Source organism: Musca autumnalis, unplaced genomic scaffold (genome assembly GCF_047663935.1).
Source record: "Musca autumnalis isolate F117 unplaced genomic scaffold, ASM4766393v1 scaffold_2, whole genome shotgun sequence".
Lineage (NCBI taxonomy): Eukaryota > Metazoa > Arthropoda > Insecta > Diptera > Muscidae > Musca > Musca autumnalis.
The window spans coordinates 144,990,552-145,014,128 of NW_027411755.1; the positions used below are offsets into that span (position 1 = coordinate 144,990,552).

Sequence of the window (23,577 nt, forward strand, 5' to 3'; positions counted from 1 at the left end):
AATACGAGATGCAAATGTCAAAAGAAATGCCACAATTTACACCAATAGCCACATGTTACTTGCCTATGCTGATGACATAGACATCATGGGACGATCAGTAAAGGCAGTAACTGATACCTTTAGGAAGGTCGAAGCAGAATCTGCGAAAGTGGATCTGGCGGTAAACGGCGAAAAGACCAAATTGATGGTGTCGACGCGCAAAGCGTCCATAGAGCTCGGACCAACTGTGGAAGTTGGTACCTACAATTTTGAGGTAGTTAAAGACTTCGTCTACCTCGACACTGCCATAAACACAACAAACAACATCAGTTGTGAAATAAGAAGAAGAATTGTATTGGCCAACAGATGCTACTATGGTTTAAGTAAGCAATTTAAAAACAAAGCCACATCTCGTGAAACAAAAATAACGCTATACAAAACGCTGATACTACCCGTGCTATTGTATGGCTCCGAAGCATGGGTACTTGCACAAGCAGATAAGGCAGTGCTTGGTGTGTTTGAGAGGAAAATTCTTCGAAAGATCTACGGGCCGATTTGCGTTGACGGTGAATATCGACGTCGTATGAACCACGAGCTATATAAGCTATACAAAGACATGAATATAGTTAAACGTATCGAGATGCAACGATTGCGTTGGCTAGGCCATATCATGAGAATGAGCGATGATGAACCCGCTAAAAAGGCGTATGAATACATGCCCCATGGCGGTGCACGCAGAATCGGCAGGCCTAAGCTTCGATGGAGCAAACAAGTGGATGAAGAAATGGAAAGGCGCGGTATTCCAAAAAGTCAAGCGAAAAACAGAGAGGAATGGAGATCTTTTCTTAGTTCGGTCTATGGAACAAATGTTCTGTAATGGGCCAACTAAGTAAGTAAGTAAGTAACGCATTGAAATACTCATTTACCACCCTATATTCTTGATCAGGGTAAAATTCTGAGTCGATCCCTGCATGTCCGTCCGTCCGTCTGTAGAAATCACTTAGCCACACAAATGGAGATAGGACGCTGATAGGAAAGTGGGTCTTTTATTTACAGGCAGGTCAATTTTTATGATGGGCTATATCGGTCCACGTTTTGGTATAGCCCCCATGCAACGGTACCCGCTGATTTCCGGTATTTTGATGTTTTTAAATACATTTTCGGACCGAATTAGCTATAATTTGACACGTAGGGTTCTTAAGTGTCAAGAAACTTATATAACAAAAATTGTGGACATAGGTCCGTGTTTTGAAATTGCCCCTATATAACGGTACCGGCCGATTTCAGTTATTTTGACGTTTTTAATCACATTTTTATACCGAATTAGCTATAATTTGACATATTTGACAATTTATATATAATTTTAGACTTAGGTCCATATTTTGGTATAGACTCCATATAACGGTACCTCCCGATTTTCGGTATTATGAGGATTTTAGTACAATTTTTAATCAAACTAGCTGTTATATGACATTTGAAGTTCCCATTGACCACAGTGGGCAACATACCCCTCCACCAATAATTATTAACTTAGTTGCATGTTTGAATATAGCCCCCTATAATTGTACCTCCCGATTTTCAGTAATTTGTGGATATTAGCTGCAAAAAAGGAACATCATGATTTTCGGTATTTTGATGACTTTTAGCTAAATGTTTAACCAAATTGTCTGTAATTTGACATTTGAAGTTCTTAGTGGTCTCCACACCTATCTAAAAATTGTCAACATAGGTCCATGTTTGGATATAGCCCTCCATGAACCAGTACCCCCGATTTTCGGTATTTTGAGGATTTTAGTACAATTTTTAACCGAACTAGCTGTAATTTGACATTTGAAGTACTCAGTGGGCAACATACCCCTCCACCAATAATTATTAACTTAGTTGCATGTTTGAATATAGCCCCCTATAATTGTACCTCCCGATTTTCAGTAATTTGTGGATATTAGCTGCAAAAAAGGAACATCCCGATTTTCGGTATTTTGATGACTTTTAGCTAAATGTTTAACCAAATTGTCTGTAATTTGACATTTGAAGTTCTTAGTGGTCTCCACACCTATCTAAAAATTGTCAACATAGGTCCATGTTTGGATATAGCCCTCCATGAACCAGTACCCCCGATTTTCGGTATTTTGAGGATTTTTGCTACAATTTTTAACCGCACTAGCTGTAATTTGACACTTAAAGTTCTTAGTGGTCAGCACACTTCTCCACCAAAAATTGTCAACATAGGTCTATGTTTGGCTATAGCCCCATATAACGATTTTCGGTATTTTAGTATTTGAGCTAAATTTTTTGTTCTGAACTACCCGTAATTTTACATATGAGGTTCCCTGCAGCCACGAAACTTCCCATCACAAAACAAAGGTCCATATTTTGGTATAGCCCCCATATAACGGTGCCTACCGATATTCGGTATTTTGAGGGTTTTGGCTACACATTTTGACTGAACTACCCGTAATTAGACATTTGAGGTTTTCTACAGTATCAAAACTTCTTCAACATACGCCCATGTATTGGATTGGACCCATACCATATTTAGGTATGGCCCCATATAACGGTAACTCCCGATTTTCGGTATTTTAATGGTTTTAGCTTAATTTTTTTACTGAACTATCGCGCTAAGGTTCCCTGCAGTCACGAAACTTCTCTACCAAAAATTGTCGACATAGGTCCATATTTCGGTATAGCCCCCATAAAACGATAACTCCTTATTTTCGGTATTTCGAGAATTGTATCTACATTTTTTACTAAACCTCCCGATTTGCAGTATTTTGAGGATTTTAGCTTCATTTGTTGGCCGAAATGTCTACAAAATTCTACAACAAGAATTTTTATTTTGGTCCATTTTTTGGTATAGCCCAGATATAGCAGTACCTCCCGATTTTCGGTATTGTGAGGATTCTAGCCACAATTTTTAATCAAACTAGCTGTTATATGACATTTGAAGTTCCCATTGACCACAATCCACTAGAAATATTCATCATAGGTCTAAGTTTTGGTACAGCCTCCATATAACGTTAGGTACCGATTTTCGGTATTTTGAGGATCTTAGCTACATTTTTCAACGAAACTACCAGTAATTTGATATTTGTGATTCCCAGTAGTCGCAAAAATTCTCCATCAACAACTTTCAACATAGGTCCATATTTTGTTATAACCCCTAAATAACGGCACCTCCGGATTTTTGGTGTTTTGAGGGTTTTAGCCACAATTTTTACCTGAACCAGATGTAATTTGTCATTTGCGGTTCCCAGTTGTCACAAAGCTTCTACCATAGGCTCCTCCAAAAATAGGCACCTTATAAAATTGTCGTCCGAATGAAGACATTTTCTGACATTTTTATGTACCTCCTTAAAGTAGTGGACAGGAATGAAAACTAATTATTCCCTTTTAGTTCAGAATATCTTATGGTGGAGTTCGGCCCGCCGAACTTAACGCTTTTTTACTCGTTTTTTATTAAATTCAGAATTGTTTAAGTTTGTGTTTTTTAATAATAGTACGTTTATATATAACCGGATTTAACAAACCCACTAGGTCAATTTCAGTCAATTTCATTGCTTATATTTCAAATAAATCTTCATAAAGAAGGTTAACCCTGCAAAAGTCCATAATATTTACATGGCCTAAGAGATATTAAAAAATAAAAAAAAATAAACAAATGTCGCTTTCTCAAAAAAATTATCATTTAAAAAAATGTACTGAAGGGTGATTTAGTTTTGGCCGAAAACTGTAATAGCTCGTCCCGGCCGAATTTAACGTTGTTTTACTTGTTTAGTTTTGTATTCGAATAGTCCCTTTTCGTACATATTTTCAAGCTACTTTACCGTAATTACAAATTTGCCATTATAGGGTAACAAATGCTATTTTAATAAACTAATTGATCTGGGCAAATAAAAACAAATATGAAATGAAGTGGTCAAGAGCTCTTCTATGCGATTGTTATCAAACGATACGGACAATGCGATTGTTAGCCATAAAAGCATTCGGACATAATGGCGACCATTTAGGTACGAACAACCCTTTTTACGAGTTAAACGCTCAAAGTATTTTGGTGACGGAAGCACTAAGTCGGAACAAAACAAACGCAACCGTCTGAAGTTTTGTGTTAAAAAAATAATATACAGTGGAATTAAAAAAATAATAACAAAATAATGAATGTGTTTGTTTTAACATTTTCACTGGTAAATAGCTAAAAATGCGAATATTTTTAATGTGTTAATAATTTAAAGCCGTGTAATGTCTGTACTTACCAGTTTCATTTTGATAAGTTATTTGTTGTAAGAAGAAAATAATGAAATCCTTGGCCTTAAAGTTTTTGATTTTCGGAAACGCGAAGAATACCGAATAATTGACCAATATTCATACATATAACCTATATAGAAAATGTTTGCAATTAAATTTGAGTCCAAATACAGAACTGAGTTTGCGGCATAGGAATGTCATTTCGTGGTTTTTTCATTTTTTTTTTTTTATCCTGGACTCTTTATTAAGTCTTTGCCATATTTGCAGGGGATACGATTTATAGTCTATCTGATAATTCAACCTTCGAATGGATGTGCGGCCCTCACTATAACGTTAAACTTCAAACCATTTTCTGATCCAAAATCCGACTTTTACCCCCAGTTTTTGTAAAAATTTTTATTCTTCTCACACGAATTGTCAAATTTTGTACATCGATTTACTCGCTTTAGCGCAAATGTAGAGCGCTGATTTTTAAATGAGGAATTCTTAATGATATATGGAACGGGTATACGAAAAATTAGATGTGTATGTCATCTGGGGGCTGAGCTATGAATGCCTAAATTATTACGAATATAGACGAACGAACAAAAATAAGTTACAAAAACTGGGGGTTAATTGAAGTTTTTTCTTTAATTTTATGTTCTCCCAAACGACAAAAATTGTTTTTTGATTACTGGGAAATGAAATGAAAGTCATCGAATTGAGGTCATTACCATATTAATTGCGTGTGCGTTAAAAAAAAAATAATAAATAAATAAAAATAAACCCAAATAAATGTATTTCACTGCTAAACCTAAATAACGGCGGGACATAAGCCATGTTTATATTATAGCCTTTTGCAGGGTTAACCTTCTTAATGAGGATTTATTTGACGTATAGGCAAAGGAATTGACATTTGAAACCCAGTGGGTTTGTTAAATCCGGTTATATATAAACATACTATTACACACATATTTCACCTTTCTACCACAACAACGCTCTCTGAGCGTCCATATTAGCCAAATACGTTGAGAACAAAATCCCATTTAAAACACCAAATCCGCGACCAAAACTTATTAAATGTTTTCATTCGTAAAATAAATAATTTTCCTTTGCAATTAATTGGATTTCAGGTTTTGTTGGGCTTTTGTTTTCCAAATACAAAACACACACATACATACATACAAAACGTTCTGTCATAGTTGAATTTGTTCAACTTACAAAAAGTATACCTTCGACGTATTTCGGTAGTTCTCATAAAGGCCCCCACTCATTAGTCAGTCTGACTGCCAGCATTTATGGTAGTATGCGTAAATTTTTGAAATTTTGAGAATGTATGTGTGAGTTTTCCAAGACTGATGAACATCAAAATAGTTTTGATTTCAAAATGAACCCCCATCAGTCTGAGTGAATTGTGTTTATTTTCAAATCTATATATATAAAAATGGTGTAAAAAATGTATAGTAATTCATAAAATGAGAACGGCTAGGCCGATTTCTGTAAATTTTTTGTCAGTTATTCGTATTTTCGAGGAGAAGGTCTTTACGGGAGAAAATTTTGGAAAATCTCTCTGGAAAAGTCCGAAAATTGGAAAGATCGAAAATTGAGTTTTTGTATGAAATTTTATTCCTTAATAGCGAGACGAAGTTCGCCGGGCCCGCTAGTTGTCAATAAATAATTTTGAAAAACAGAAAATAATGTTGGTGTTGGAACACAAAAAACGTAGAATTCATTCATTTTTGGAGGAGAAATTCAAGATTTTTAGACTTGACTGAAGGTTCGTGCTACACACTTGTCAGTCACACATACAGAAAGAGTTCATCGGACTGACGGCACAGACTGATAAATGAGTGGGGGCCTTAAGAATACATGTGTTCTACTTTTTTCACCACACACGCCCTGGGTATACGGACGTATGAATATAGGTATGGGCCTCAAATTGAATTGAATACTAGGAATTGGCATAAAGTACTGGCCATACACAAATCATATGTATTTTTCTCCCAATATGTTACCGCATTTAAAAAATCACCTAATCATATCTCATCTCTTTTTTTCAGCTCTATGGAATCATGCCATTCGATCGCCTGAATCCACGTTCAAATCTATTCGACTACATACAAATGTACATCATTCCAATATTCTATTTAATTTGTTATGGCCTAATAAATTTCGGATCCTTTGGTATTTCACAAAATCCAAGTTGTGACAGTGTCTGCGGTTTGGGAAATGCATTGATAATACATTTAGGCTGTTTCCTCTACCTCTCAATGCATGCTTTGAATTTATGGCGCAGAAAGAAATTTTTTATTGTCTTTCAACATTTACTCGATGATATCGATGAAAATTTGAAACGTTGTCAAGCCTTATGTGGTGATGATTTCGAAACAAAGAAGAAACGAAAATACTTATTTTATGGGACATGGATTGTGGTTATATTGGCATTTACAGCGTCATTTTGCTACGATATCAGGGAGTTGGTTTAGTAAGTAATAAGATGTTAAATGTATATACTTGCATTGTATACATATAAGATTCCTCAGTTATTGCTGTAATCATGAATATACTTAGGTACTCTATAAAAAGTGATGATATATTTAGAAAAGAAGAGTGTTCGTGGGAAATAGCAATTGTAGTATTGGTTAGCCTTATATTTTTACCTTTAGCTATCTATAATTAAATTATGACTAATTAAGGGATCTGTATTGCGATTCTCTAACTAATTTTTTGATTTACGGACAAAAATCTGTAAAATTAAAACGCAAAATTATGAATGAAAAGTTCAAATAAAAGTTGACAACACTCTTGATATCGGTAGAACTTTGCGACTGCTTTTTATTCGTCGCAAACTTACCGAAAAATGTCGGTAATTACCGAAATATAAGCATTTTAATTTTACCGACAATTGTCGGCAACTCAAAAAATGAGTTAGAGAATCGCACTACTGAATGTTCCAGAAGAAATAGTAGGTAGGAATGCCACCATTCTGCCTTACTTACTCAATAACATATAACTGAAATTTGAACCAACAAGTAAGTGAGGGCTATAGTCGAACGGTGCCGACCATGCTATTCATTTTTGGATCCAAATCATGTCATTTCCACCAATGCTTTGGCATGTCATTTTTACCAACCCTTTGCAATGACATTATCATTACGACGAGAGTTTTAACAGCGTTGGTTGTGCTTTCGAGTCTCCTATTGCAAATATTTAATCTTATATATTTAGAAAATGTGTATAAATAAAAACACAAAATTCATCTCTATTGGATCGATGGAATGGGTTCAAATGTTGATGAAAAGATCTGATCGTTTACGACTTCCTTTGCATGATGAAAAGATCGGATCTTTCATGACTTCCATTGCATTGGTATAAATGCTAATGAAAAGATCGGATATTTCACGACTTCGTTTGAACCAATGCAAAAGATGCCATGAAATCACGTCATCGCATGGAACCCTTCAAATTTTGATGGGTTAGCAACAAAGAGAAAATAGTTGTTAAGTTCTACCGACAGCAACCGTGCTGTCAACTTTTATTTGAACTTTTCATGCATAATGTTGCCTTTTAATTTTACCGACATTTGTCGCTAATTCAAGAAATGAGTTCGAGGATCGCACTACAGGTCATACATAAATACGTTGATATACACGATAACATACCAGATATATAGAACATACATACACTGCCATTACTGGAAACGTAAGACATTTTTCTGATTTTATAATGGACAGACGGACAGTTTTGGCTACATATATGTATACAGAAAAAAATATTTCAAGAATTTTTACATATTTTCGTTCATGATGTAGCTTTTTCATACTGTACAGGTACCACACATAAGACACATGTGCAGTTTCTTATATCCAAACGAAAGCCACTATTTTTTCAGAACTATGTAAGATTTTCATGTGATGCAAAATCACTTTCTTGTTATTCCCTACATTCTCATCAGTCTCATCGTCTCACCATCACATTGACACATTGTATCAACAAACCACAACACAACCCCCACCATCGTCTCACCATCACATTGGGACTTAATCAACAAACCACACATAACATATATACATTTTTCAAGACTATATCTTCCAAACCGTTAGGGATTTTGAATTTATCTCACAGGCAAAGTTGTAGATCTTGTATTAAGGAACAAAAATTGTGAACACATACGAGTATATTCGCCAAGGTAATTTTTTTTTTAAATTTTTTCTCGTGTTTTGGTCTGCAGCTACCGAACCGATCAAATTTGAAGCAAACAACCAACTACAAAAATGTACATCAGATCCCAATAAACATCTTTCTAGAACATATGAACTCTGTATAGACGGTTCTTAAAGGTCGAAATAACAAAGCAAATTGGATTTTTATACTGTTTCCTCTGGATCTGATCCACAGATACTAAACCGTTCAATATTCAAGCAAACATCCTACTGCAGTAATGTAGCAAAGACATCAATGAACAACTTTCTGGACCATGCGAAATGTCTAGGAACGGTTCTTAAAGGTGAAAATAGCAAAAAGCATTTGATAATATTAAATTTTTACACTTTTTTCTTCGATTCTATTGCAACACTATGGCTTATGAATAACATCTAGAAAAAGATTTTTTTTCTTTGAAAATTTTGGTAAAAGTAATTCAGCAATAAAAGACAAAATCGTTGCTTTAAAGTACAGCCAATCGGACAAAAAGTATCTGATATTTGAGCGTTAGAAAGAGAAAATTCATTGTGATTTGTATCTAAAATCGAAGTTTAAAATGGAATGGTTTGGATTGGGTTTAGAGGGATTGGGGGCGCAGAGAGGAAGAAGCCTATTGGTGATGGCCGGATAATATTGAGGGTTACAATGGGCAAAAAAACGTATGTGGAGAAAAATTAAAAAAAATCCAAGTAGTTTGGAGTGGGTTGTCTAAAAATGGAGATGTCGCGATAGTCGATAACACATCCCATTGTAATAATCACGCTACAGGTCGGAATTTTGATTGAATCGTCACGAAGTTTTGGGTTGATGAGGAAGAGGAAGAAGCCTCTTAATTTTGGTGATGATCGGATAATATTCAGGAATCGGAAGAACTTATGTGGAGAAAACTTCAAAGTTTATTAATATGGGCCTATTTTAAAAGGAAAGTTTGTCAATGAAAGACGAAAATATCTCCTTTACATTGATGCAAAGTTGGTGGGTTGTTGGGGGTAGGTGGTCAAACAACCGAGATATCGCAATAGTCGGTAATGCATCCCATTTTTCCACTTTTGTAATCACGCTGCGGGTCGCAATTATGATCGGAACGTCATCGAAGTTTTGATATATTATGGGGGTTCCAGAGAGGAAGAAACGTATTGGGTTTGTTGATGGACGGATAATATTCAGGGGTCGGAAATTGATTTATTCTTATGCGAATACTTACGCTTCTAATAGGGGTGTTTCAAAAGGAAAGCTCGCCAATGGATGAAAAAAGGTCACCTTTTCAATGATGCAAAAAAAATCGTAGGTATAGGTCCACGTTTCGATATAGCCCCCTTAGAATGGTACTTCCCGATTTTCGTAATACTGAAAATTGTGACGTCAATATCCCACCGAAATGGCTGAAATTCGTTATATAGTCTTCCAAGATTTATAAAATATTCCAGAAGAGTGTTATCAGTATATGTTCACGTATTCCTATATCCCAATAGAAGCGTACTTCTTGATTTTCAGTATTTTTTTAAGTTTTAGCCACATTCTCTTACCGAAATATAGGACATTTGGTATTTAGTCTTCTTTGAGTCTAAAAACTTTCCGTCAGAAATTTGTCGGTATAGATCGATGTTTTGAAATATCCCCCATAGAACGGTGTTTTACCGAAATTGCTGAAATTTAGTATTAAGTCTTCTTCATACTCGAAAGGAAACAAATTATTCCATTTTACTTCAATACAACTTGTGGTGGAGGGTATAACTTAACGCCGTTCTTTTTTTTTGTTGTTTTGTTTCGATTGTACTGACGAATTGTTTCAATTTGTTTCAATTGTACTGACAATTGTACTGCATTTCAACAAAAGTGACTTATATTAATGAAGACATTCAGGTGGTAAACTACAAGAAATATAGAAAAGACGCTCAAGTGTCCTTATTTCCAATTTGTGGAATTTTATTTTCATGCCGGATATCTCTGCTTTTTAGGTATATTCCTAGAGGGGAACTTGATAATGAAACTTGACCATCATAGCTTTAAATTGGCATTAATAGTAAAATATCATTGCAAAATGCGATAAGTTATCCCAACACGTTGAAGTTTTTATTTTAATGGCAAATTACTCTGTTTCTATTTGGTGTTTCCAAAACATGCAAAATGTCAATCAAGAAGATTAGCAAATTAGATTGTTAACAGTAGTCAAATTTAATGTTAATTATTAATTAATTTGGTTCAGTTAGATATAAGTCATTTGGTACAAAACACAGAGTGACTGAAACTTTAGTATCTCCCAAAAAGAAAAGCTTATGTAGAGGGGTAGTGGTGTAGGGTATCACATAGTCGGCCAGTCCCGACTATAGCCTGTGCTAGCTTGTTATACCCTCAGAATTTATGCTAACGAGGGTATATACACTTTCATACGGGCGAAATGTGCCTCATCGAAATAATGCTGTTAAACCCCAAGTCTGTTTGGACGAAATCCGTTTCAGACAATCTGGAGTTGATTCAGCCATGCCCGTCTGGCTGTCTGGAGAGCACAATAACTCTCGAACGGATTAACCGATTTGGTAAAAAATTTATCTTTTGCATTATTTTGTCAAAACTTAGTTTAAGTTCGAATATGGACCATATTGGTCCACTCCTTCGGGTACCTCCTCCACAAAAGTTCAAAACTTTTCGCTAAAATGGTGCGCACTATAACTTTCGAAAGCAACGGTATGGGATTGATAGACTTTACAGCGGCAAAAACATGGTAGTTAGCAGCACCAAATTTAAGCAACTCGAAATACATAAGAGCCTGACTGTCTCTGGATCAGAAAATAAGAAATCAAGTTGATCACGTTCGGATTGATGTTCGTTCCGAGGAGCAAACATATACTCGGACCACTACCTTGTTGCAGCAAATGTACGTACCCGTTTAAACACAGTGAATAAAGTACAAACAGACACAACACGAAAGTTAGACATCGACAAGTTGCAATCACAGCAGAGATACCGAAGAGAAAACTGCGGCATACAGGGCTAATCTACAATAAGTAGCAACGCGTAGCGCATGAGAGAGTTATCGGGAGAAAAGGAAAGAGGAGAAACGTCTTTTCCGCAGGAAAAAAGAGAAATGGAAAAACGGAATGTGAAAAAATCGGGTTGTACAGGAGCGAGAATGAAGTCCAAAAGTTCTGCCAAAGAGTGAAACATCAAACAGATGACTTTGGTACATCCAGAGACCAGCATCTAGAGACCAGCAAGGTAATTTGACAACTGATGCAGATAGTGTGCTCAGGATATGGAAAGGACATTTTTTTCCAAACTGTTGGTATCCAATAGTAGCGAAGACAACGAAGATACCACATATTCAATTCCAAAAGATGGTATTGAATGCATACCGCCCAGCCAGGATGAGGTAAAGACAGCAATAAACCGGTTGAAGAATAATAAGGCAGCAGAAGCCGATGGCTTATCAGCCGAGCTGTTCAAAACCAATCTAGCAGGAAGAACGCGTACCCGACGATTGGAACCTGAGTAGCCTGTGTCCCGTCCACAAGAAAGGAGGTAAGACTGTATGCTCTAACTATAGATACTTTCAGGGATATTATGCGAATGACTAAGGCCTATAGTCAATAAAATAATTGGATCATACCAACGTGGCTTTAGACCTGGCAAGTCCATCGGTGACCAGATATTTACCCTGCGGCAAATCCTGGAGAAGACACAAGAGATGCAGATCGACACCAACCACCTTTTTGTCGATTATAACTTCTGCAGCATCCTGCTGGAAAAGGTTACACGAGATGCAAATGTCAAAAGGAATGGTACAATCTACAGCAACAGCCACATGTTGCTTGCTTGATCTGTAAATGAAATAACTGATACCTTTAAGAAGGCCGAAGGAGAATCAACAAAAGTGGGTCTGGCGGTAAACGGCGAAAAGACAAAGTTGATGGTGTCGACGCGCAATGCGTCCATAGAGCTCGGACCAACAGTGGAAGTTGGTTCCTATAATTTTGAGGTAGTAAATGACTTCGTTTACCTCGACACCGCCATAAACACAACAAACAACATCACTTGTGAAATAAAAAGAAGAAAAACAAGGCTTTACAAAACACTGATACTACCCGTGCTAATGTATGATTCCGAAGCCTAGGTACTTGCGCAAGCAGTAGAGTTTGGGAATTCCCGACTTTTTCCCATTCCCGGGAAATCGGGAATGAAAATTTCTCATTCCCGGGAACCCGGGAATTCCCGGGACTATGGTAAATCGAACTCGTTGTGCATAGATGTGACAGAGAGTAAGCAAACATGAAATACCTACTCCCTTTATGTGTAGTTGTGTCATTAGTTATCTCTTTCGAACAATATAAAGGGAAAAATAGCAATAGGGTCAAAAAGCAATAGCAAACACCTTAAACGACGTTGTTCCAAAATCTTGAAAGAACCAATAAATCATATATGACATATGGCAGCTGTTCAAGAATATCTTATGTATGCGGTCAAAATCCAATTACGCCTGACTAATTAGCGGAGGTTATATAAAATATCTTTTTCCAACTACCATCCTAGCAAAGCTTCCTTGATATCGAAGAGTGCTGCCCGATTCTATTTTTAAAGTCAACGTCAATATCGTATGTTCTTATGGTTCGAAATGCGTGTTGATCATATAACAAATCCGTTTATAACGAATTTTTACACGGCTGACCTTTTGAGTACACGGCTTCACAATGGCAACATGTTGGCACCAATGATATAGAGTCGTACTTATATGAACATACATACCATTGTTATTACTGGTTTCCAATCCTAATATGCTCTATTTGCCACTTACATATTATACAGTGTTTTATATTGCAAACAATAATTTTGGAGAAAACAACAATTCGAATGGATCACAGCTTTTATATCTTAGCAAATTAATATCCTTCAAGAATGCCACCAATAAAAAATTAGACTAGAACTGCCGTGATAAACTATAAATCAAGAATTATGTGAGGTTATACAGACTTCGAATTCCAGAAAAAAAACTAAAACCAATTATCGACAGGACCAATACATACATATTTTATACGAATTATGGCGACTTTTCCAATGGGCCCGCAATTACTAATAATCGGGGCCATCGAATTATCGCCATTAATCGACATACATAAACAGGCCCTAAAAGTTAATGACTTGAAGCTCCTCCTTGAAATTCAATCATCACTTTTAACTTTAAGTTAACCGGAACGCTATAAATCGGTTCGGTAAATCCAAACTATAACAAAAGAAGACTTATAATAATGGGGGTAAGACAAATAATATTTGGCTTATACATGAAAATACAAATACCCGTATTCCCGGGAATTTCAAAAAAAATTCCCGGGAAATCCCGTTCAAACAATTTCGGGAATTCCCGGGAAATCCCGGGCCGGGAATTCCCGACCAGAAACTCTAGCAAGCAGATAAGGCAGTGCTTGGTGTGTTTGAGAGAAAAATTCTTCGAAAGATCTACAAGCCAATCAGCTCTGACGGTGAATAACGACATCATGTGAACCACGAGCTATATCCGCTATACAACGACATCAATACAGATAAACGTATCGAGGTGCAACGACTTCGATGACTAGGCCATATCATAAGAATGAGCGATGATGAAAGCTCTAAAAAGGCGTAGAAATAGGAAACAAACAAGTGGAAAGAGAGATGGAAAGACGCGGTATTCCAAAAAGCGATGCAACAAACAGATAGAAGTGGAGATATTTTTTCGGCTTTTGGAACAAATGTTCTGTAATGTGCCAGCAATGTAAGTAGTAAATGAGGAATATATTTCGTGGTGTAGGGTGTGAAAAGTTCGGACAGGCTGTACATTTTTGCAACTGGCTTCACTTTAATCTGGTATTTGAGTGATTCGTTGGAACATTTATGTTTCATTATCTAAATATTTTCATACATACATACATATCTTATAATTAACTTTTTTGATTTCAAATAAAAAATGCCATACTTTTATTATTTCAGTTATTATAACAAATATTTCTTCATCAACTTGATGGTATCAAATTTCCCCTATTCTGCTGCAAGTGTTATGTTGGGCCAATTTATATACTTTGTATCGGAGATATCGCAACGTTTCGAAAGATTAAATGAACTACTTGAGAAAATCAGCAAGGAGAGTGATCGCAAACATGTGCCGTTGATGATCTTTGATATAGAGACAGATGCCAAAAAGGATTTGCCTCCAAATCAGCAACTGCGACAAAGACATTTTGTAGCATCTAATGAAGAAAATAATGAGCTTAATGATGATATGGATTATTTCTATGATACTGAAACAATTATGGAGGAAGGGTAAGTTACAATGTACTATATTGATAAACACGATCAAGCAAGACGCGTGATCAAAGGTCATGTACTTTGTGAAACAAACACATCTACAATGTCATAATAGCAAAACACTAACAAATTGTTGGGCCTATAACAAAGTTCATCACGTTAGGGACAACTATCGTGTAATTAAATAATATTTATAAATAAACTTTAATTTTATTTATTTTAGAACCTCCTCGGAAAGTAATCTTCCCGACTTGTTTAAGCTTCATGATAAAATTCTTTCACTCAGCGTTATCACCAATGCCGAATATGGTCCACAGAGTGTCCCATATATGGCTGTGTGTTTTGTTATTACGATTTTTGGCATCTTCTTAATGACCAAAGTGTTCTTTGTGGTGGGTGGCAAGAGTCGTTTGCTGGATTATGTCATCATATTGTTCTTAGTGTGGAGTCTTTCTACAATGGTTGTGGCATATTTGGTGTTGCGTTTATGCTGTAATGCTAATGGATTTTCCAAGCAATCGGCCATGATTGTCCATGAAATAATGCAAAAGAAACCTGCCTTTATGTTGGGCAATGACCTGTATTACAACAAAATGAAATCCTTTACGTTGCAATTTCTCCACTGGGAAGGTTACTTTCAATTCAATGGTATCGGTTTGTTCACCTTGGATTATACTTTTATATTTTCGGTAAGCCGGATATTGAAAGTTTATTTGTTGAATTATTTTAATGTTTTCTCTACTCTTTGCAGACTGTCAGCGCCGCCACTTCATATTTGATTGTATTGTTACAGTTCGACATGAGTTCTATATTGAAAACAGAAGGTTTACTTTAATCGCCATTAAATCGGTTTTGAAATTATTCCAATTTAACTAAAATGAAATATTTTTTTTTTAAATATTTTCTAAGTCTTTGTGTGCACACAAATTCATTTTCATTCTTGTCATAATAAAGTCTTCAGCAAACTCAGTTCACTAACGTTGTAAATAATAAATTAAATGCTAATCAAATTAACAACAGACATACGATGGTGAGTTAGAACTGTGGTTGGCCTAACTACCCAATGACTCGTCGGAATTGTTACCAATAAACGAATACTTCCTTACCAGAACCGCGGAAAACGGCACCAACTTCCCTGACATTAGGTATTGACCATGTGACGCTTTAGCTGTTCTCGAACGGGCGAACCGACTTCGTGAAGCTTTGAAGCGCCTTTCAAACTGATGTTATATAATTAACGATATTGACAACTCCTTCGTTTAACGTCATGTATCACGTATCCAAGCGACCAGTAGTGGGATTCTGTAACTCATTTTTGCTGTTATCTATAATTGTCGGTAAAATTAAAATGCTTATAATTTCGATAATTAACGAAATTTTTCGGTAAGTTAACGACGAATAAAAAGTAGTCGCTAGCCTCTACCGACACAAAAAGTGATGCCAACTTTTCTTTATGTTTTTAGTCATAATTTTGCGATTTAAATTTACCAATTTACCGATTTTTGTCGGTAACAGCAAAAATGAGTTACAGAATCCCACTACAGGCGCTTCATACTATCCATACCGATTGGGGACTCATATCATACAACACAAAACTAAGCAGAACAGTAGAAAATAACAGTCTTAAGGAGTAAGAAAAGATCTGACAACGATGCGTTTTGTTCTAGCGAACAAAGGAACACTCTCACTAGACTGGTTTTAACTCAAAGGGAAAAAATCGATGTCAGTTGCGGCAACCCCCAAAGGGGTTAGTTTTGTTAGATTTTATGATTGCCAAAATTTAAGCACAATCAGAATATGTTAACACGTGCCACTGCACAGTGAATGCATTTCTTTAGGACAAAGAGACAACAAGTAAAAAAGTATCAGTCGGCTTTGCCGACAGAGATATGTATACCCTCAGCCTGTGTATATTGAAACAATTTTTTTCCAAAATACGTATATATTTACGGGGCGTTTGAACAGACAAAAATGTAGATTAGGATTAAAGATCAAAAGTTTTGCGGAGGAGGTACTAAAAGGAATGGACCGACATTTACCGTTATGGAAGTGGATCTCCAGCCACAACATATTGTGCCATAGGGGGTTTTTACACTCTTCGGGCTGTTTGCTCAAGAAGTATGGACTTGCCCCTAAAAAAACTTTTACCATCGTAAATGAGGCAGCGAATACAAGTTGCTTCAACAAAAAACAAAGTGATTCGATATCAGGTCTTAAAGTGAACTTATCCGAAATAGTGTGTGGGACGTACCGGATGGAGTGGACAAGTATAGTCCATATTTGAACCTGATCTATATCTGCTAGATATATTAAGACGTGTAAAGTATAGACCAATTCGGCCACTCCCTTCAAGAGTTACCGTATGAACAATTTTTCCGAAAAATTTTGTACTTTTGTGGGGGAGGTACCTGAAGGAGTGGACCGATATGGCTTATCTTCAAACTTAAACTATGTTTGGACAAAATATTACTAAGGTCATATTTTGGACCGAATCGGCGGATCCGTTTGAGAGTTCTCTTGCGCCCCAACCACCTCACACGGTGTCATAGGGGTTTTTGTAACTTTCATGCTATTTTCTCAGAAAGTATGGACTTGCCCCTGATGAAACTTGTACCGTCGTATGGAGGGCAGTGAATACAAGTTGCTAAAACAAAAATCAAAGCGATTCGAGAGATGGCCCTAAACTGAACTTTTCCGAAATTTTGTGTGGGAGGTACCCGAAGGAGTGGACCTATTGAGACCATATTAAAACCTCATATTTCTCTGGTAGAAAGTTTACGCTATACAAAGTATGGACCAAATCGGTCACTCCCTTCAACAGTTATCGTGCGCACAAACTTTCCGAACATTTTCGAACTTCTGTGGGGGAGGTACCGGAAGGAGTGGACCGATGTAGCTCATCTTCGAACTTAAACTAAGTTTGGGCAAAATATTACGAAATCCAAAATTTGAACCGAATCGGTTCATCCGTTCGAGAGTTATCGTGCGCTCCAGCCAGCAGGACAGACAGACAGACGGACATGGCTAGATCGACTCCAAATTGTCTGAAACACATATCGTCCAAACATACTTGGGGTCTAAAGCCATTATTTCGATAAGGCACATTTTCACCGTATCAAAGTGTATATACCCTCCTTAGCCTAAAGGCTGAGGGTATAAAAATAGTAAATATTGGTCTATCACCTTGAAATTATTGGGATTGTGTATTTATTCCTACAGAAGAATAATCACACATTTTGAGCATGCCCGAGCTTATAGGGATATCCTTTATGAGATATCGCTCGTTACATGTTGACTTCTTCATTTAGAGGCTTGGTTACAAAAATGGTTACGTCACATTCATCCGAAAACTTCCGCAGCTAAATTATAATTTTTTTTTAATTTTTGACACCCAATGCTACAAAAATATGCTAATGTAACATATTTTGTTGGCTATTATTATTAATGCACAAGGATCACCATATACATACAGTGTTGGTCACAGAATTAGCACACCCCATTGGGGCAAAATGATTTCAGTCGGCTAGTTTTGATAGGGCAAATTGAAATATTTTCGTAAACAAAATCCTTTTCTATAAAGTATTTAACATATTTAATGATATAAGTGGATAGTATTATCAGTGGTTTTTTGAAAATAAAAGTTTTGTGAAGACGCCCAAATTATCAAGGGGACATATTGTTACGAATGTAACTGATAGGTTTAAGTTAGTTTAGTTTAATTTCCGTTAATTTAAAAATTTGAATTGTAACGTAAAGTTTTATTACGCAGTTACTTTATTTAAGCAACAACAATTATCATGTAGAATTATCTTCATTATTCTAGATGTTCTTTACCTTTCATTAATGTGTTTTTGTTTTGCTTTGCCATAGTCATGTAATTATTGTTTAGTTTGTCACCTCTCTATTTCTTTGCACTTGTTTGTTGTTGTTACGTCATTACTGTGCCTCCCCATGTATGTATGTGAGTATGGTTGTTCGCTTAGTGCGAATGTGCGTCTGTGTGTTCGCTGCAAAGATTCGAGGTGTTGCCATATGCTCTAGATATTTCTCGAACAGGGAGACCCTGGGGTATAAAACACCGGGGAAATGGCAATGACGTAGTAGTTGTGTTTTAAGCGTTGAACTGAACAGATCGGTTAAAGAATTGCTGCGTGCTAACTAGAGACTTGCTGTGTGCTTTGTAATTAAAGTCGGTTCTGAATAAGTGTAATAAAGTAAATAAAGCATTGTAGAAACGTAATCTAAAACGAACCCTGTTTTATTTGGTACAAATCGTATCGGGGAATAAAACAACGTCTACACGGAGATTAGTTAAATCTAATTCCGTAACAATTGGTGTCAGCAGTGAGATTACGATCATCCTACAATGAAGTTTAAGGATCTACGAGTGGAAGACTTGAAGAAGGAGCTAAGTAAGTTGGAGTTGTGTTCTACTGGCAACAAGGCCGAACTACAAAAACGCTTGTTGGAAGAGTTCGAGCGCCGTGGAATGAACATCGATGAATATGAGTTCGACGGTAAGGAGGAAGTCGAGTTATCGGCAAAGGACGAATCCAGCGTTGAGGAAGTTTCGTCGGTAGCTGCCAGGGGTGACGATTTGAAATCAATGCTGGCTATGATGATGCTGGAAATGAAATCTGACAACTGTAAGATGTTAGAAGAGATGTCTAGAAAGAATGAAGAAACTTCCAGACTTGTGATGGAAATGAAAGCGGAAAATTGTAGAATGGTTGAAGAAAATTCCAGTAAATTGATAGAAGAGATGTCTAGAAAGAATGAAGAAACTTCTAGACTTATGATGGAAATGAAAGCAGAAAATTGCAGAATGGTTGAAGAAAATTCCAGAAAGAGTGAAGAATATTCCAGAAAATTGGAGGAAAAGTTAGAAGAGAACTCTAGAAAAATCGCTAAGGGCATGGAAGAGAAATTAGAGGTAAATTCTAGAACAATTAACGAGAAACTCGAAAACATCACGATGGTGATTGAAAAGAGAGTAGAAAACATGGAGGTACAAATTAAAGAGTTGGATAAAAAGATTTTGTCTGTTGACGAGAAATTTCTGGCTCAAGATGAGAAGATTCTGGGCATAGAAAAGAAAATGTCGGAACTGGAAATTAAAGGCGGTCCAGTGAGAGCTACTCATAACACCTTAAAAATCAAGACTCCTGTGTTCGACGGCTCTACCTCTTTCAATGTGTTCAAATTACAGTTCGAGACAATGGCTGCTATAGATTCTTGGAACGACAACGACAAAGCGGTATCACTCCTGATGGCATTGAAGGGTGATGCTGCTGACGTATTACAGAGTATTCCCGCCGCTTCTAGGAACAACTATGGAGATATAATGGCTGCTCTTGAACGTAGGTACGGTAGTGAACACAAGCAAGAGATCTACCGAATGGAACTGAGGGGAAGAGTCCAGAAGCCAAATGAGACTTTACAAGACTTTGCGGCTGATATACAGCGGTTGGCGCAGTTGGCATATCCAGGAGAGACACATCCATTGGTGGACCGCATAAAGATTGAGACATTTGCAAGTGGTATTCGCGATCCAGAGATAAAATTTGCGACGTATGCGGCACCGATAGGAACATTTGCAGAAACCGTGTCATTTGCCCTGGCCCAAGAAACCGCGAAGATGCTGGTGAAACCTAAAGCTTACAACGTGAGGAGGCTGCAAGTTGAGGACAACAATTCCCAGACCGTTGTCGATCCGCTAAAGGATGCACTAATGCGTGTGAAACGAAGGGGTGGTAAAACGAGAAAGACTTGCTACAACTGTCGTAAAGCTGGACACATTGCACGAGAATGCATATTGCAACGACCAAGGCTCAGATCCACCTCACCGTCTTCAAAAAGCGACGACCAACCGGTGGCCAAGAATCTGGAAAGAGAGACATCAGGTGAATCGAATAAAATGAATTCCGTCAATCACGAGGCGCCGCTGGCAGGGGATGAAAACGATGGTCCCACAATTTCTATAGCCATAGTCCAGCAGAAGAACCACAACTTAACGGTGAAAGGCTTCGTCAATGGTGTATTGCGTACCTTGACATTGGACACCGGTGCAACAAAGTCCATTATTAGACCGGATTTGGTAAAAGGGAAGGTATTGCCCTTAAATGGAGTCAAATTGCGGACGGCCACAGGCGAGACTACAACGGTGCATGGAAAGGCCTAACAAAGGCTGAGCATGGGTAGAAAATCTGTAAATTTCGATTTTATAGTGGCCGATATTGTGGACGAAGTTATACTTGGCGTGGACTTCATGATTGCCTTCGACATCAACCTGGACATAAAGCACCGTGTGATGACTTGGTCCAATGTGGAAATACCGATAAATGTGGGCTACAACGAGAAAAGCAAGCATCGCCAAAGTGCAGAATCCGACGAGATCGCTGTAGATGTCCGTACGCTGAAGGTGGAAGCCGCTGACAATTGGCCCGTAGGAAAGTGGAAAAATCTCGCGACGAGGAGGAAAAAGAGAAGATGTACGTCGAGGAAAGGTCTATCGAAAAGCGGCCGTACAACAAGGAAGGGCAAGTCCGAGGAAGACCAGGTAGCACTTAGGAGGGTGACCGAGAAAGAAGATATAACGTCATGATACCTGGAGAGAAAAGAGCGAAAGTCCAAAGCTAATGGCGTAGAGGGTACAACTAAATTGGTTGCTACAACTACGGAACGAGAACTGTGCCAGGTCATGAGGAACAGGCTTAAGCGGGAGGCAGTGTTACCAATGCCCATACCACCGAGAGGGAACTGTGCCTATTCGGGACGAACAGGCTTAAGCGGGAGGCAATGTTACGAATGTAACTGATAGGTTTAAGTTAGTTTAGTTTAATTTCCGTTAATTTAAAAATTTGAATTGTAACGTAAAGTTTTATTACGCAGTTACTTTATTTAAGCAACAACAATTATCATGTAGAATTATCTTCATTATTCTAGATGTTCTTTACCTTTCATTAATGTGTTTTTGTTTTGCTTTGCCATAGTCATGTAATTATTGTTTAGTTTGTCACCTCTCTATTTCTTTGCACTTGTTTGTTGTTGTTACGTCATTACTGTGCCTCCCCATGTATGTATGTGAGTATGGTTGTTCGCTTAGTGCGAATGTGCGTCTGTGTGTTCGCTGCAAAGATTCGAGGTGTTGCCATATGCTCTAGATATTTCTCGAACAGGGAGACCCTGGGGTATAAAACACCGGGGAAATGGCAATGACGTAGTAGTTGTGTTTTAAGCGTTGAACTGAACAGATCGGTTAAAGAATTGCTGCGTGCTAACTAGAGACTTGCTGTGTGCTTTGTAATTAAAGTCGGTTCTGAATAAGTGTAATAAAGTAAATAAAGCATGGTAGAAACGTAATCTAAAACGAACCCTGTTTTATTTGGTACAAATCGTATCGGGGAATAAAACAACGTCTACTCGGAGATTAGTTAAATCTAATTCCGTAACAATATAATCAGCACACCCTACGATTTTTAATGTAATTCAATTAATATACAAAAATTAATTTATATTGAAGTTAATTCTTATTCAAAACGTATTGAACAAATCTTTTTTTGAAAGAAAAAATAATTTATCATCCCGGAATCTCAAAATATATCCCAATAGCGGACGATTTTTCGTAATGAACACTTAAACGTCAGAAAGTCGCCGAAACTTTAAAAACAAATGTACAATTGGATCTGAAATTATTGGAATTGTTAACCGATTACCGAAATTTAAATATAAAGTACAAAAACTTTTCAAAAAGTGTTTAAGGTCGATGATTCATTCAAGAAAAAAAGATCAATAAAATGCACCCTTATGTGATGAAGGATCGACTTATAACACAATTTGTAATTCAAAATTACACGTCTGAATAACACCAAGGACCTATCATTACAAAACAGCCAACCAAGCACTAGATGAACACGTAGCACATGGGTATGTTTATTGGTATAACCCCTTTCTGACCATAAAGGATTTTGAGGTTTGCTGAAATTGGTTAAAATCCCTGAAATTAGGCATATACTATTCAAGATAAATGTTTTCTGGATTATTGATTTTAAATTTAATCGGTTTAAGCTCCGGGAAACATATTTTCTTGCGGTCTCACTAGACTATCTCCCATTTGCCTTTTGTTTAGAAAATTATTGAAATTTGTGTAGGTACCATTGAGATGAACATAGGTTTATCGTGGCATACACCACAACATATCGGTAAAATTCAGTCCAGATGGATGGATATTTATAAAATCAATAGCTCAAAGCATCATATTCCAGTTTTTTTATGAAAATTTTTGTGTCAAACGGACTTTGCAGATGCAAACTGCTGGTGGGTACATCCCACTATTCGCAAAATTTACAAAGATGAACAAGAATATGATGTTTTATTTGATGTGTCTATGAACTACTTGCCCCAATGAGCTTGTTTACATGTGAGAAAATCGATAAAAAGCACTAAAAAAAATGAAATTTCCATCAGTCCTTGGGACCCAAGGTGTACCCCATATAACTCCCTTCTGACACTGAAATTTCGGAAACTGGTGGAGAGTATAACTAGCAGACTGGAACTTATTCCCAAACGAAAGGGATTTAAAACTGAATACGGATTAAAATATTGAAACTATTCACAATATTAGTGATTCTTTTAAGGTGTGCTAATTACGTGTCCAGTGAATTTAGGACATTTTTTACATTTTTGGAGGTTATTCAAATTGACAGTTATGATTCAGTTTCTGTATTGCGTTGTATTCTTTAAGCATACTACTGAGAATATATTAGTACAAATACTTTATTAAATACAACTACTTTTGAAGGTATTTTTAGGCAAAATAAATGTTGGTAGTGGGGTGTGCTAATTGTGTGACCAACACTGTACATATGAAATAATAACATACTATATATATATATATATATA

At 36.8% G+C, this 23,577-nt stretch overlaps 1 protein-coding gene across 2 annotated transcripts in view; it reads left to right on the forward strand.

Annotated features, from left to right (window-relative positions):
* Gr33a (Gustatory receptor 33a) overlaps nucleotides 1-15,650 on the forward strand; it is a 49,861-nt gene extending 34,211 nt beyond the window's left edge. The window contains exons 1-5 of one of the 2 annotated variants that reach the window (XM_073969484.1): nucleotides 3,985-4,160; nucleotides 6,261-6,685; nucleotides 14,362-14,691; nucleotides 14,900-15,365; nucleotides 15,428-15,650. In XM_073969484.1, coding sequence (XP_073825585.1) covers nucleotides 4,131-4,160; nucleotides 6,261-6,685; nucleotides 14,362-14,691; nucleotides 14,900-15,365; nucleotides 15,428-15,511 — 1,335 coding nt within the window. In that variant the 5' untranslated portion in view covers nucleotides 3,985-4,130 and the 3' untranslated portion in view covers nucleotides 15,512-15,650. Of the gene's footprint in view, nucleotides 1-3,984; nucleotides 4,161-6,260; nucleotides 6,686-14,361; nucleotides 14,692-14,899; nucleotides 15,366-15,427 lie in introns of those variants that run through there. The other variant, XM_073969485.1, reaches the window with a different exon arrangement.
* Nucleotides 15,651-23,577: the final 7,927 nt, after the last annotated feature.